Here is a 13,224-nt window from a genome sequence, read left to right as displayed (position 1 = left end):
GGTAATACAGATAAGGATAATGTACCATGCTAAAATGAATACAAGCAAGAAGTGTGAAAATGGGGTAATTCAGGCAGAAAAGCCTTCTCTCCCTTAGTCACTGCAATTTCAAATCCCTAGTTTCTCAATTACTGAACTTTCCACATGCGCTACTGACACACTTTCAAGCTTTGCTCTACAACCATGACAGCTATCATTTAAATTCCACTTTTATTAGCAACCAAGATTATAAGGAAAGAAAATGTACCTTAACAGTGCTAATTCCATACAGCATAGCAGCCACACAACAGGGATTAGAATGCCATTTTATGAACAAGTTTGAGGATGGGGAATCTGGAGATGGGAACCTGTGGCTCTCCAGACAGTGCTATATTCCAATTAATCCCAGCCTGCAAGGCCAGAAGTCGGGATGAGGCAACAAACTCTGGATGCCATAAATTCCCCACCCCACTTCTAGTATGTTCTACCTAGTCAATACCTCCAAAGTGGTTTCACTCCTTTTATTGCTCCATTAATGTGTCATTTCATATCCCTAGTGAAGGGTGAAGAGTCTATCCTATCCTCATTAAGAAGGTGTTACACCTTGTTCTTTAGGCACTTTTTGCCTTCCCCTTTTCTAATGTAGGCATGGGGAACATTCAGGCCTCCAGACTGCAACTCCCACCAAACTGAGTCAACATAGTGACTATGAGATTTGCAGTCCAACATCAAGAAGGCTACATCAGTTCCTCCCACACACACACACACACACACACCAGTTCTATACCTGCAACCACAGGAATCAATTAAGGAACCAAGAGGCAAACAGATAAGGAGTTATCACAGGGGTACAGGCCTAGAGTTGCCAGGTAGACAGAATTATATGCATTTGACTTGAGCAGATGCCAACACGGAAGGAGCCAGACAACCAGAAAGTTGCAGCCAAAATATCTGTATTTTCAATATGCATGGATCCATGTCATCACAGCATATACATATGCATAACAGAGGACTGGACTAGCATAACACTAGCATTAATGTAGTGGAAGCAATATAGTGTGCATGACTAAAGGCCTTTTTGCTGCAAATACAAACACACACATATTCTGCCATGCTATACAGATCTATATTTTACTATTAAAATAATAAAAGTGGCTAGCATCACTTTGCAAGGTGCCTTGGGCAAGATTGTGTAGCTGGTAATCCCCAGCCAGGTTTAGCATCCAATATTAATTTTTTGTCTACCTAAATAAATTTTTAACAAAGTTAAGCCTCTAATACAGGGATGGATAATTGTGGCAATTCTGGGGATCCATTTTTTGCCCCAGAGACTCCAGGGACCACAACACTTGCCCATAATGCTACATAATGAAGATTAAAACTGGAAATGACTGGAAGAAGTCCCCTTCTGGTTTTGAACAAATGGGTTTTAAAATAAAAATGTTCAATAGCAAAGGTAGGAGGGCTGAATATAATGCAATTCTTTATTATAGTTGTATTCCACTTTTCTTCTGTCAAAAAATCCAGGGTAAGCATTGATCAGAACAAAGCTTGCTTAGCATCACCAAGACTCCTGCATCATGTATCCTCAGACCTTGCCTTGGGACCAAACTTACATCCTACTTCCAAATATCAGAGGGCCAATCCAGTCAAGCATGAGACCGCCAATTATGCATGCAAGAGTTCTGTAGCACCATCTCCCTTCATCATAGCAATATGAATATAAAGGAAAACACACAAGATTATAAGGGGATTTTGTAAGAAATATGAAATCTGTATCTGCCTCTCATAGCCCAGTGCATTCTAAAAAGTGGCTCATAGCTATAAAATCATTAGCCAGCCACAGATCTAATTTCTTTTGGCAGGCAAGGTTTCTACTATGAATGGCAGTAAAGTTTCATATTTAGGTTTCTTTAAAAAAAATAACTAAATAATATAGAGGTAGTTTGGCACAGTGGTCTGAGTGTTGGACTAGGCCTCTGGAAACCAGGGTTCGATTCTCAGCTCGGCCATGAAACACATGGGGTGACTTTGGGCAAGTCACACTCTCTCAGCCTCAGGGGAAGGCAATGGCAAACCACCTCTGGACAAATCTTGCAAGAAAATCCCATGATAGGGTCACCTTAGGGTAGACCCAAGTCAGAAACGCCTTGAAGGCACACAATAATAATAGACAGAATAATACTCAGAATCACAGAGATGTCATGTTGGGGATGCTTTGATTGGGAATTCCTGCATGGCAGGGGGTTGGACTGGATGGCCCTTGTGGTCTCTTCCAACTCTATGAGTCTATGATTCTATGTAACTTATTGAAAGAACAATTAACTATCAAAAGTGCAACCCTTTATTGTATGTGTTTTATTCAAGCTTTTAGTTAATGCAGGGCCTACGATGATAAAGAACTGTCTTTAAGCCATCAGAAAAAGAAGCTTCCCAAAAGTTAGAACTGCTTGATTTGTGTGTTTTCCTGTTGAAGGCCCCAAATAACATGGGCAGATAGACTGAGAAGCTTTCTTGTGCACCTGTAATATCCATAGATTCATTTACATAGCTGGTGGATTTAGTTTATAAATTCTGCTGCCAGCCTTGGAAGAACACAAAGAATTAAAAAGTATATATTAAGTGTAGCAAACAAAAAGATAACAATAAAACAAATGAACTCAAAACCTGAAATATAACAAAATCCAAGAGATTAAGGGATGGAATTGTATGTAACCTGATTATAAAAAGAAGGGTAGAAATAGCCATGAAGCAAAAGGATTTTGAAGGATGACTTTGTGAGAGGATTGGTTAGAACGAATTTGAGATACAACAGACATAAAATAACATACAGTACATATTCGGCTAGATTTTGTGAGGGTAGAGAAAATATTGAACATATTAATACTGAGTACAATAAATAGATAGATGATATAGATATATATCCCTTGCTGAAGCATCTTCACTGATTACCAGTCCATTTACAGGCAGAATTCAAAGTGCTGGTTATGACCTATAAAGTCCTATATGACTTAAGGCCAGGGTGTCTGAAGGATCCTATATCCCTAATAGAAGCCTACCTGGGTTTTGAGATATTTGGGGAAGGACTTTCTCTCGGTCCTACCATCATCACAGATACAGCTGGTGAGGACCCAAGAAAGAGCCTTCTCAGTGGTTGCTCCTAAGCTCTGTCAAGGGAGGCTCCATGGCAGTGGTGTCACTAAGGCTGCTGTCCTCCGCTTCCTGCTGCACCTGATTCCTTCTATCAATGCATAGGGGATGTCAGTCGGGAATTAAGGAACTCTGGGGCAGGAAGTTCAAGAGAAAGTGTGTCATTCAAGGAAGGACTATCTCCAGGACTCAAAACCATCAAAACCTACAATTCTCTTCTCCTATCCTTCTCTGTTCTGCAGGGCAGCCTGGTTCAGAATGATGCTCCTCAAAACCTCACAAAACCTGGTCAACTCCAACAGAGGCAAAGGGCAGTATCTTTCCACAAACACCCTGAAGCATGCTTCATACTTTAGCTTTAATACTTCACCCCGCCCTCCCCAAAGCCGATGCCTTAAGTGCAGTGCTAAAAAAAAGGAAGCACACTTCTCCACCCTTTAGCTTCCCCTCTATTTACTGTCCTTGTGGGGCAAGAGCCTTGCATAGGGAGAAGGAGAGAGAGAGAGAGAGAGCATACCAACCTTTCCAGCCAAAACAAGCCCAAATGACTCCTATCTGCTGCAGCCTGTGAAGGACAGAAAACTCTCCCTGTCACAAAAGGCTGCACTGCAGAAATAATCTGGTTTGGTACCGCTTTAACTGTCACGGTTCAAGGATGTGGAATTCTGGGAACTGTAGTTTGTTGTGGCACCAGGTTTCCATAGCCTTGAACCATGGCAATTAAAAAGTGGTACCAAACTGGATTATTTGTACAGTGTGGATGCTGCATAGGCCACTCTGGGGTATCACCCATCCCTCCCCACTTTGCTTAGGCCAAAACAGTATGTCGCTATCATTGTGAGCTACCTAACATCTGAAATGAGTCTCCAAATTCACTTCTTCACAGCAAAGATCCCCTCAAGGACACCACCATCCCAGTGTTGCCTTGCCTTATCTGGATGGCACAGAGATAGGAAGGAGGGAGCAGGAGTACACCAAATAAAAGAAGGAGACGAAATCTCTCCCCCTATTTATCTATCTATCAAGGGCTGTAAGGAGAGAGATGATAATACTGAATCACAGAGAGAGAGAGAGAGAGAGAGAGGCATCCTCCTGGACTAAAACATCCCCCTTCCAGATTAGTTGGGTTGCTTTTAACCTCCCTCCTGCCAGGATTCATATCCAGAGGGGCACCATCCCCATCCCACAGGACACCCTGAAGGTCATCTATTCTCCCTAGGCTACAACTGCAGTGGTTCAAACCAAGGGCTGTTGTTGTTTGTGTATGTGTCTCTGTGTGGGAGACCCTTTTCAAAAGCATGGCCCACATCTGGGGGATTTCAGTGAACCACTTGGGGGGAAAAAGAGAGAGAATTGAAAAATTAAAATCAATGGAAGCCGAGAGTGGCTCCCTTTCATTTAGGAGTCAGATTATACAGGTTGGGTCCAAAATAAAGCAACCCAAACCTTCCTCCCTTGAGAAGCCCTGGAAGGGCTGTGTGCTTTTTATATATATAGGGGGAGGTCTCTTTCACTTGGGGGGCAGATAATTTAAAAAACCCTAAAAATTAAACCTTCCTCCTTTGAGAAGCCCTGCCTGGAAGAGTTATGTGTCCCTTATTTGTGTGTGTGTGTGTGTGTGTATATATATATATATATCTCAATGGAAGCTGAGGGGGAAAGGGGGGTGGCTCCCTTTCAATTAGGGGTCAAATAATAATAATAATAATAATAATAATAACAACAACAATAATAATAATATCCTAAATAGTAAACCTTCCCCCCTGAAGAAGCGCTGCCTGGAAGGGCTGTGTGTGCCCCCAGTCCCCCTCCTCCAAAATGTGGGAGGGAGGTTTAATATCTAGGTTACTATTAATATGACTAACCCCCCCCCTCCTCGCCCCGCATGCAAGCCCAGCAGGGAGAGTGTGTGGAGGCAGCCAGTGGAGCCCCATTCCAGTGGGGGCATGGCTCACCTGCATCCCAGGGAGGCCAGGCTGCTGGACGGGGGAGTGGGCCATGATGAAGGCGGCGGTGGAGGTGATGATGGAGGAGGCATCCAGGGCCCTCCCTCCGGGCTCTTCAGGGAGGAATCACCTCAGCAGCAGCAGCAGCAGCAGCAGCAGCCCCATCGGCCTCCCCACTGAGGAGGAGGAGGAGGAGGAGGAGGAGAGGGGCCTGCGCTTCATGGAAGGAAGGGACAAGGAAGGAGGAGCGCCCTCGACGCTGAGGGAGGAGGAGGAGCCACCGGCGCCCTCTGCTTCTTATCCCCACGCCTTCCTTGTCCACACTGCAGGAACAACCCACGCCCACACCGCTTTAAACCCCTATCCATCGACTGTAGCTTTGGGAGAAATGAGGCCTTGCCCCCACAGGCAGAGAAGCTGTGGAGACACAACGAACTACACTTCCCATGATTCCCTCGCACTGAAATAAGGGAGGTCTGACACACGCCTTATTGAGCTTTCTGGGGGTTGTAGTTCTGTCAGGCGTCTCGTCTCCCTTGAGACAAATAGCTCTAGCGCCGCAACGAACTACACTTCCCATGGTTCCACCGCACTAAGCCACAGCTGCAGCAATAAGGATGGTTTGACACCCGCCATTATGAGGTTCTGGGGGTTGTAGTTCTGTGAGGCGGCTCATCTCCCTTGACAGACAGAGCTCTGGCGCCGCAACGAACTACACTTCCCATGGTTCCACCGCACTCAGCCAATTTCGACGCCGCTTTAAGCGCCGCAGCTCAATGTTGTAGAATTCTGGCGACTGTAGTTCTGTGAGGCGTTTTAGCCTTCTCTGTGAAGGAGCTCCAGTGACGCAACGAACTACACTTCCCATGATGCCTTCATGTTATTGAGCCGCGTCAGTTAAAGGCTGCCTCAGCAGTGTAGAAATGACCTAGCCTCTAACTGCCGTGGCTCAATGCGGTGAAACTCTGGGAACTGTAGTTTCGTGAGGCATTGAGGCTTCTCTATTAAGGAGCTCCGGTGCAATAACGAACCACACTTCCCATAATTCCACCGCATGGAACCATGGCTACTAAAGGCTACCTCAGCGCTATGGAGTTTGACACTGTGGAGATAATGCCCTGTGCAGCACCCACACTCTGCAGAAATAATCCTGTTTGGTGCCTCATTAATTGCCGTGGCTCAATGCGATAGAATTCTGGGAAGTGTAGTTTCGCGAGGCATTTCGCCTTCTCTGTCAGAGAAGCTCTGGTGCCACAACGAACTACAGTTCCCATGATTCCACCGCACTCAGCCAGTTAGAGGCTGCCTCAGCACTGCAAAAATAATGGCGTTTGACAAAGCAGTGGAACTCTGGGGATTGTAGTTTGGGGGAGCCATGTAGCCTTCTCCGTCAGAGAGCTCTGCTGCCACCACAAACTACAGTTCCCATGATTCCTTCTCCCTGAGACAAGGCAGTTAAAGTGAGGCATTGGTTGCTTCCTGTGCCCCTTTTTCTGTCTTTCTGTTTAAAAGCAGCACTAGGATGCCTCTTGAGGAAGAGTTCTGTGGAGACTCTTCCTTAGGAGAGCCTGCTACTCCATAGCTCCCAATAAAAGGCATGCAATAGGTGGAGTTGTTGTTGTTGTTGTTGTTGTTGTTGTGTGCCTTCAAGTGCTTTCCTACATGACCTTATCATGGGCATTTCATGGCCAGATTTGTTCAGATTGGGTTTGCCACTGGTATCCTCAGAGGCTGAGAGAGTGTGACTTGCCCAAAGTCATGCAGTGGGTTTCCATGGACAAGAGGGGAATGAAAACCTGGTCCCCCAGAGTCATAGTCCAATGCTCAAACCACCACCAAGTGCTCTATCCCAAATATAATACTGCCTCTTCCAGTCTCAGGGATTGGGTTTGAGGTGGTGATGGCAAAATTGATCATGCCCCCCAATTGTGCTATCCCAAGTGAAATTTTCCTTCAGTCTCCAAATTTATAGCATTTCAATAACTTAGATCTTAGGGTAACATCCAAAACCCACAAAACAGTGATGTCTTTGGGGGGGGGTCAACCAAAATGCACAAAATACATGTCACAGGCTTTCCAATAAACCACCCTATAAACTACATGTTTTCTTGCTGTCAAATGGCTAAACCACATTACACTTGTCCCTCCATATTTGCTAGGGGTTAGGGGCAGAAGTGAATATGAAAAAACTGCAAATGACAAAAGCACCATGTTTTTAACCTGAGAGGACACCTCTCTAAGAATCTCTAGGTCCTCCAATGCAACTCTGTGGTCAACCTCCGACAGACACTGACCATAAAAATGCCATAGAGTAGCTACAAATGCTTAGCAGAGTATTCTCTTTAGGAATCTCTAGGTCTTTCAGTGCAACTTTTAGTTAAAGTTGACCATAGAGTTGCACTGGAGGACCTAGATATTCCTAGAGAGAACCTGTTAATCAAATCCGTGAATAATCACATCCACAAATATCAAAGCCACAAATATGGAGAGATGAGTGTACTTCACAATTTCCACATTCTCAGACTACACAAGTTATATGTCAGAAAGCTGTATAATAACTCAATTTCCTGGTGATTTCCTAGGGGTTTAAATAGGGAACATAAAACTTGAATTCGTTAATATGATGATCAGATCTCCTACCTTCCCAACACGCATATCCTTTAGCGTTTCACAAATTAGGAGTGTTGAAAAAAAAATTCATTTCAGTTAGATTTTGAGAAGTATTCGCTCCTGCCAAAACATGGACCCAAGTGCAATTTGTGGTTGGAAAGTCTGCAGTTGGAAGCTCATAGTATAGTTTGGTAACAATAAATGTCTGGAAAATTTGCACATCTTTAGACTACATACATCTTTAAAATATGCATCAACCTTTTTCTCTCGCTCCATAGAAATTTCTGCTTATTTCTGACACCCTTTTGAAATACACACTTATTTGTGTACATTATTTTTATCATAATTTACCTTGGTCTGCTCTATTATGACTTTTTGCAAATTTGAGAGCATACTTAACCTGCACACATTTTTATCCAATAAGTGTGCATTTTAAAAGGGTATCAGAAATATGCAAAAAATTTCCATGCAGAGAGAGAGAGAGAGAAAGCCCTTGAATCTGATACAGACCTTGAATAGGGTGAGTTATGCAGAGGAAATCAGAAAGGCAAGGTTGGGTTTTGTCGATTTGCAAGTGTTGAAAAGAGATAATTCCTTCCCTGCTGTATCAGCAAATTATTTAACAATAAGCCCTTATCTTAGTTTAGTCTTACCAATGAGCACACAAGAGTTTCTGCTTACCAAAAGGGAGGACTGATAAGCAAATATATGAGCAAAAACAAAATAGGAGACAGGCTCCACATACTGAACCACTGCCTTGCAGCCTAATCTTGCCAATACTTCTTATTGTTGTTGTTTACAAATCAGCCTAAGGGACAGCGAAATTCAGTAAAAAAAAGCTTTTGTGTTCAGTTCTTTAAATGCTTTTTAATGTTTTGTGTCCAGGTGCAAGAACAAGAAAAGCAAGATTTCAAAGGGGAAATAGAATTGCACTAGTCTCTTACATAAACTGTTGGATTTAAACATGCTTCAAGTATCTGTGCTGTTGCTCTGAATGGGTTAATAGTAATTAATAGCGGAAGCTCATAAAAATAATCTAACCTCAGTAGGATTCTGTATATTTGCATAGCCTGCAAGAACATCTTGGATTTGTTCATAACAACCCTTCACTGGGCCATAATTGCATTCCTTTCCTGGGATGATCAATTATACGTTTCTGTTTTAACCTAGATACTGTTGTCACACCCATAGCTGGACTCTTATACAATTAAAATAATTGGTGTTGATCAAACTTGCTGCAAAGGCTTTAATGAGACCAAAGGCAGCTTAATTACGCCAAGGAAGAATTTAATAGCCACTTCTTCCATCACTACTTTTCTGAGTATGGTTGCTAAGGCCATCCATCTCTACATTCTTTAAAATATATGCCACGTAGTAACAATTATGCCATTAATGTTAGACTCTGGACTTCATCATCTTGCGCGCACACACATCATTAGAGTGTTTAATACACTGATGTGTATTATTTCACTGTCGTGCATTACTTGACTTCTTTCAAAACGTAGTACAGCCTCTGACAATAAAACTCCTTTTACAAAGGCATTTTATGCCCACCCAGCCCCTTCTTTCCATTAGAAGTATATTCTCTCTCTCCATGGAAATTTCTGCATATTTCTGATACTCTTTTAAAATGCACACTTGTTTGCATACATCCTTAAACTGAATGCATTTTTCTCTCTCATTGGGTAAAGGATGTTGATGCACATTTTAAAGATGTATGTAGTCTAATGTGCATTTTAAAGATGTGCACATTTTCCAAACATTTATTGTTACCAAGTGTCCAAGTGCAGACTTCCAACCACAAATTGCACTTGGGTCTAACTGGAGAAACACGGAGTTTTAGTGACGGGTTACAGCAGCATGTCTGCAGTAAAGTGATAAAGCTTGAGCTAGGATAGAGTGGGATTACATCCTAGCCAATCCTACTATAGCTAAATGTGTCAGCCTGCAATTGGAAAGGTAAACAGCAGCTGCCTCCTAAATCTCTTACTAAACATAAACAGCAAAGTAGAGAAAAGGGGAGAGCAAAAAAGAGACTGCTTCACCAGCTACCTCTAGCAAGTTCTTTTAAAATCATAAATTGGTACGATTGGCCACCCAAATGGAAATCATAAGAAAAGTGGAAGCAGGTGAAAGAAAATTGATGGATTTTGGAAGAAGCCTTCAAGTGATGCCTAAAAGACTCAAAATGTTTTTGTTTACTTCTGCAAGGCTGGCTTGACCTGGTTGTTTCATTTCAGGTGTGGATATTGTTAGTGCTGAATAAAAAATGTGCTGAAAAGTGTTGATCTTTTTTGTTATGGTGTAGGAATCTATTCTCGTTCTTTCCATGTTATTTCTGCCTGTGGTGCCAAATTTAAAAAGGCATGCCCAGGAACACATTCCTCCATTAAAGTGAGGTATAGCTGTACACCAACCTTACTGAATCTGGAGGCCCTCCTACTCATTTCTGATGAATGAGAAGTGGAGTTCTGCCCTAAAGCCCTTTCCTAACAAGGTTAATGAATCATAGAGGTGAAACAGATGGGCAGGAAAAAGTGGCTTGAAGCTGCCTTTTCTGAAGCCACGTTGAAATCCCACCAACCACACCACCGGCTCCCAAGTGCTCATGTCATGACCATATGATATGGCTTCAAGCCAGGAATAAGCGGAAAAAGCTGCTTCTTTTTGAAACGGCTTTTCTCTGCATAAGGTGCCTAAAGGGCATTTTCCTGCTGGCTTCAAGGCATGTGTCATCTAAATGCCACACCTTTAAGTCAGCCTGAAAGCACCTCTTTTTACCTGTCTGTTTAGCCCCATAGACTGTCTATATGGCACAAAGCATCACCACTGATGCCCAGTATAATACTTGCCAGTACCTCCGTTTCATCTCAGCAAGACATCCTATGATTTTGTAACATAAAACATGAGACCTCTAAGAGAATTCTTTCTTTCTTTCTTTCTTTCTTTCTTTATTTATTTATTTATTTATTGTACTACATATTATTACTGCCAGGGCCCTTTCCTTAGGGTTTTATCACACCACTTCCATTCTCACCATGCTTACATTAATGAAGGGAATTGCATACATACCAGTTTTGGAGCACTACCTACCACTACCACACACATCCTTCCATTTGCGTGACTGGGATGTTGCTGGCCCCTTGCGTACTCTTCCATCCTCATCCTTAGCCCTACCTCCCTACCTTGTCCTCTACACAACATGCCTTTCATGTATTTTTTATTCCTTAACACAATTCAGGAGTTATACTAACTCTGTGGTTTTAAACTGCATAGCTGTTCTGGAATAGTGAAGGAGAGAGGGATGGGGCAGAGGAGGAGACTCTGACACTATGAACTTTATCACACAGGGGAAGCTGGTGGAAAATCAGAGGTTTAAACAGTGAATATCCCATGAAAATTGTGTCATCGCAATTAAGATTTACACACAATGTCGTGATTAAATTACAATAAATCAACCAGGTTATTCCCTGGTTATTCCCAGGATAATGACTCTTTAATTATGACATCATGTGAAAATCTTAATCGTAATCACAGAATTTTCATGGGATATTTACTGTTTAAACCCCCGATTTTCCCTGTGTGATAAAGTCCTATGTGACTGTGCAATCCCAGAACAGTAAAAGGATGACAACTAGCACAATTGGGAGTTGACTGGTGGGTGTTTCCCATCAATAGCAAGTTATGTGCTAATTAATGAAAGACAAGGAAGCAATGAGAGGGAGACTACATCATGTCATACGTATGGCCAGAGGTGCTATTATTGAACTTTTATTGCAATTTAAAAGCCATGTGTGATAAAGCCCACAGTTTTTGGCCCCTCATAGTTTACAGACTGTTGTCTAGAGGTATTGCTAAGTCTATCAGCAATATACTGAGTGGCAGAGCGATTTTAAAAAGAGAAAGGAAGGATTCAATATGAAGGGAAAGATGGTAAGAAGAACTAGAACAGCTGGGATGGAGAAAGTTTGGGCTACAGCAAGGCCTTGTTCCCACTATGTTTAAATCGAGATCGGGATCTGTGTTAAAGGGGCATGGTTCCCACTGAATCCGATTTTAGAAATCAATTCAGAAAGGGGAGGCCATGCTTTCTGCCCTTTTTTGCCCATTCAACCCGCGTCAAAAAGATGCTGGAAAAATGTGGTGTTTTTTGGGCTAAATCGATTTGTTTAGAAATTTAGAAATAAATCAATTCAGCCCAAGTGGGAACCAGGAGGATTTGAATTGGATTCAAATCTGCTCTGATTCCCACTGGCAACTCGGCCAACAAGCTGTCCCCCGCCACTTGCTGATTCCTGAACCAATTCCTGAAACCGGCGCAAACATATTGGGAACCACGTTTTTTCAGAAATGGTTTCAGGAATCGGTTCAGGAAACGGATTTTCTGGTAAGTTGGAATGGGCCCCAAAAAGGAGTTCTGTCAGAGGAAGTGAATGTTGAGTTATTTCTGTTGTTAATTATTGTCTTGTGTCTGTAATATCTGAAAAGATGCAGATGTGGACATGGACTTTATCTTCATGGATAGAGGGAATGGTGGAGGCCTTGAAGATGATTTTAAACTACATTAGCTACAACGGCTAAGGCTTTTGAAGTCCCAAACAAAAGTTCTCAACAGAGCATAAAAGAGCCTTTCCCCACAGTCTTGCATGTGTAATATTCACACCAAATGTATGTCTTGATAGAACAGAAAGTTAAAGATTGTATGGTAGTATGGCCAATATGAGCATACATCTCTTTTCTTGATGTAGCATGGCATAGTGAGTACTCAGAGATGTTCAGAGGAGAGAAAGAGAAGGATGTTGGGGGATGGGTGTGTTGTACGATCCTGTCATGGAAAGAGTGGAATAATTTCCCCCAAAAAACATGTAAGCCACTCTAATCGCAAGACTGGAATAAAAATATGTTTATTTTATTATCTGTCAAATCAGCTTTGACCCATGGCAACTTCTAGGTATGAGAGATCTCCAGAGCCCCAGTCACAAACAGCCCTGCTCTGGTCTTGCAGACTCAGTGCCATGACCTCCTTGATTGAGTCCATCCATTTGTAGTACAAGCTTCCTCTTTTCCTACTGCCTTCTACCTTGCCAAGGATTATTCAAGTGCAAGTCATCACTAGTTTCATTGGAACTTAGGAACACTTTGAGGTGTGTATGTGTGTGCATGACCAGGTGTTTAGTTTGAATTATGTATTTTATGAGTACCCTGTATTTTGTGACTAACCAAAGGTGGAGGTAATGTTTATCTGACTCTCAATAGTAGATTGATGGTAAACCCTGCTCATTTTTACCACCTTTGGAAAAGTGAGAATTAAACACAATTATCCAGAGCATTATCCATGGAAAATATCCATATAAAAAGCACATGTGAAACCAAAAAAGAGATGTAACTTTAAAGTATGACATATCATCAGAACAATGCACCAGTGTTTCCCAACCAAAAGTATAGGGCACTCTGTCCTCATCAGGACAATAGTGAAATAATCTCTCCTCCTTTTAAGAAAGTGAGTTTAGACTCTTAATTGTTAGAATCAAAGATTTAT

General features: G+C 42.3%; 1 protein-coding gene across 1 annotated transcript in view; it reads right to left on the bottom strand.

The window, feature by feature from the left end:
* Window positions 1–5,488, bottom strand: part of STK24 (serine/threonine kinase 24) — a 35,052-nt gene extending 29,564 nt beyond the window's left edge. The window contains exon 1 of the mRNA XM_042459552.1: window positions 5,085–5,488. Coding sequence (XP_042315486.1) covers window positions 5,085–5,129 — 45 coding nt within the window. The 5' untranslated portion in view covers window positions 5,130–5,488. The remainder of the gene's footprint in view (window positions 1–5,084) is intronic.
* Window positions 5,489–13,224: the final 7,736 nt, after the last annotated feature.

The sequence above is a fragment of the Sceloporus undulatus genome, chromosome 3, assembly GCF_019175285.1.
Source record: "Sceloporus undulatus isolate JIND9_A2432 ecotype Alabama chromosome 3, SceUnd_v1.1, whole genome shotgun sequence".
Taxonomy (NCBI): Eukaryota; Metazoa; Chordata; class Lepidosauria; order Squamata; family Phrynosomatidae; genus Sceloporus; species Sceloporus undulatus.
This window is presented reverse-complemented; position numbering and strand designations above follow the sequence as displayed.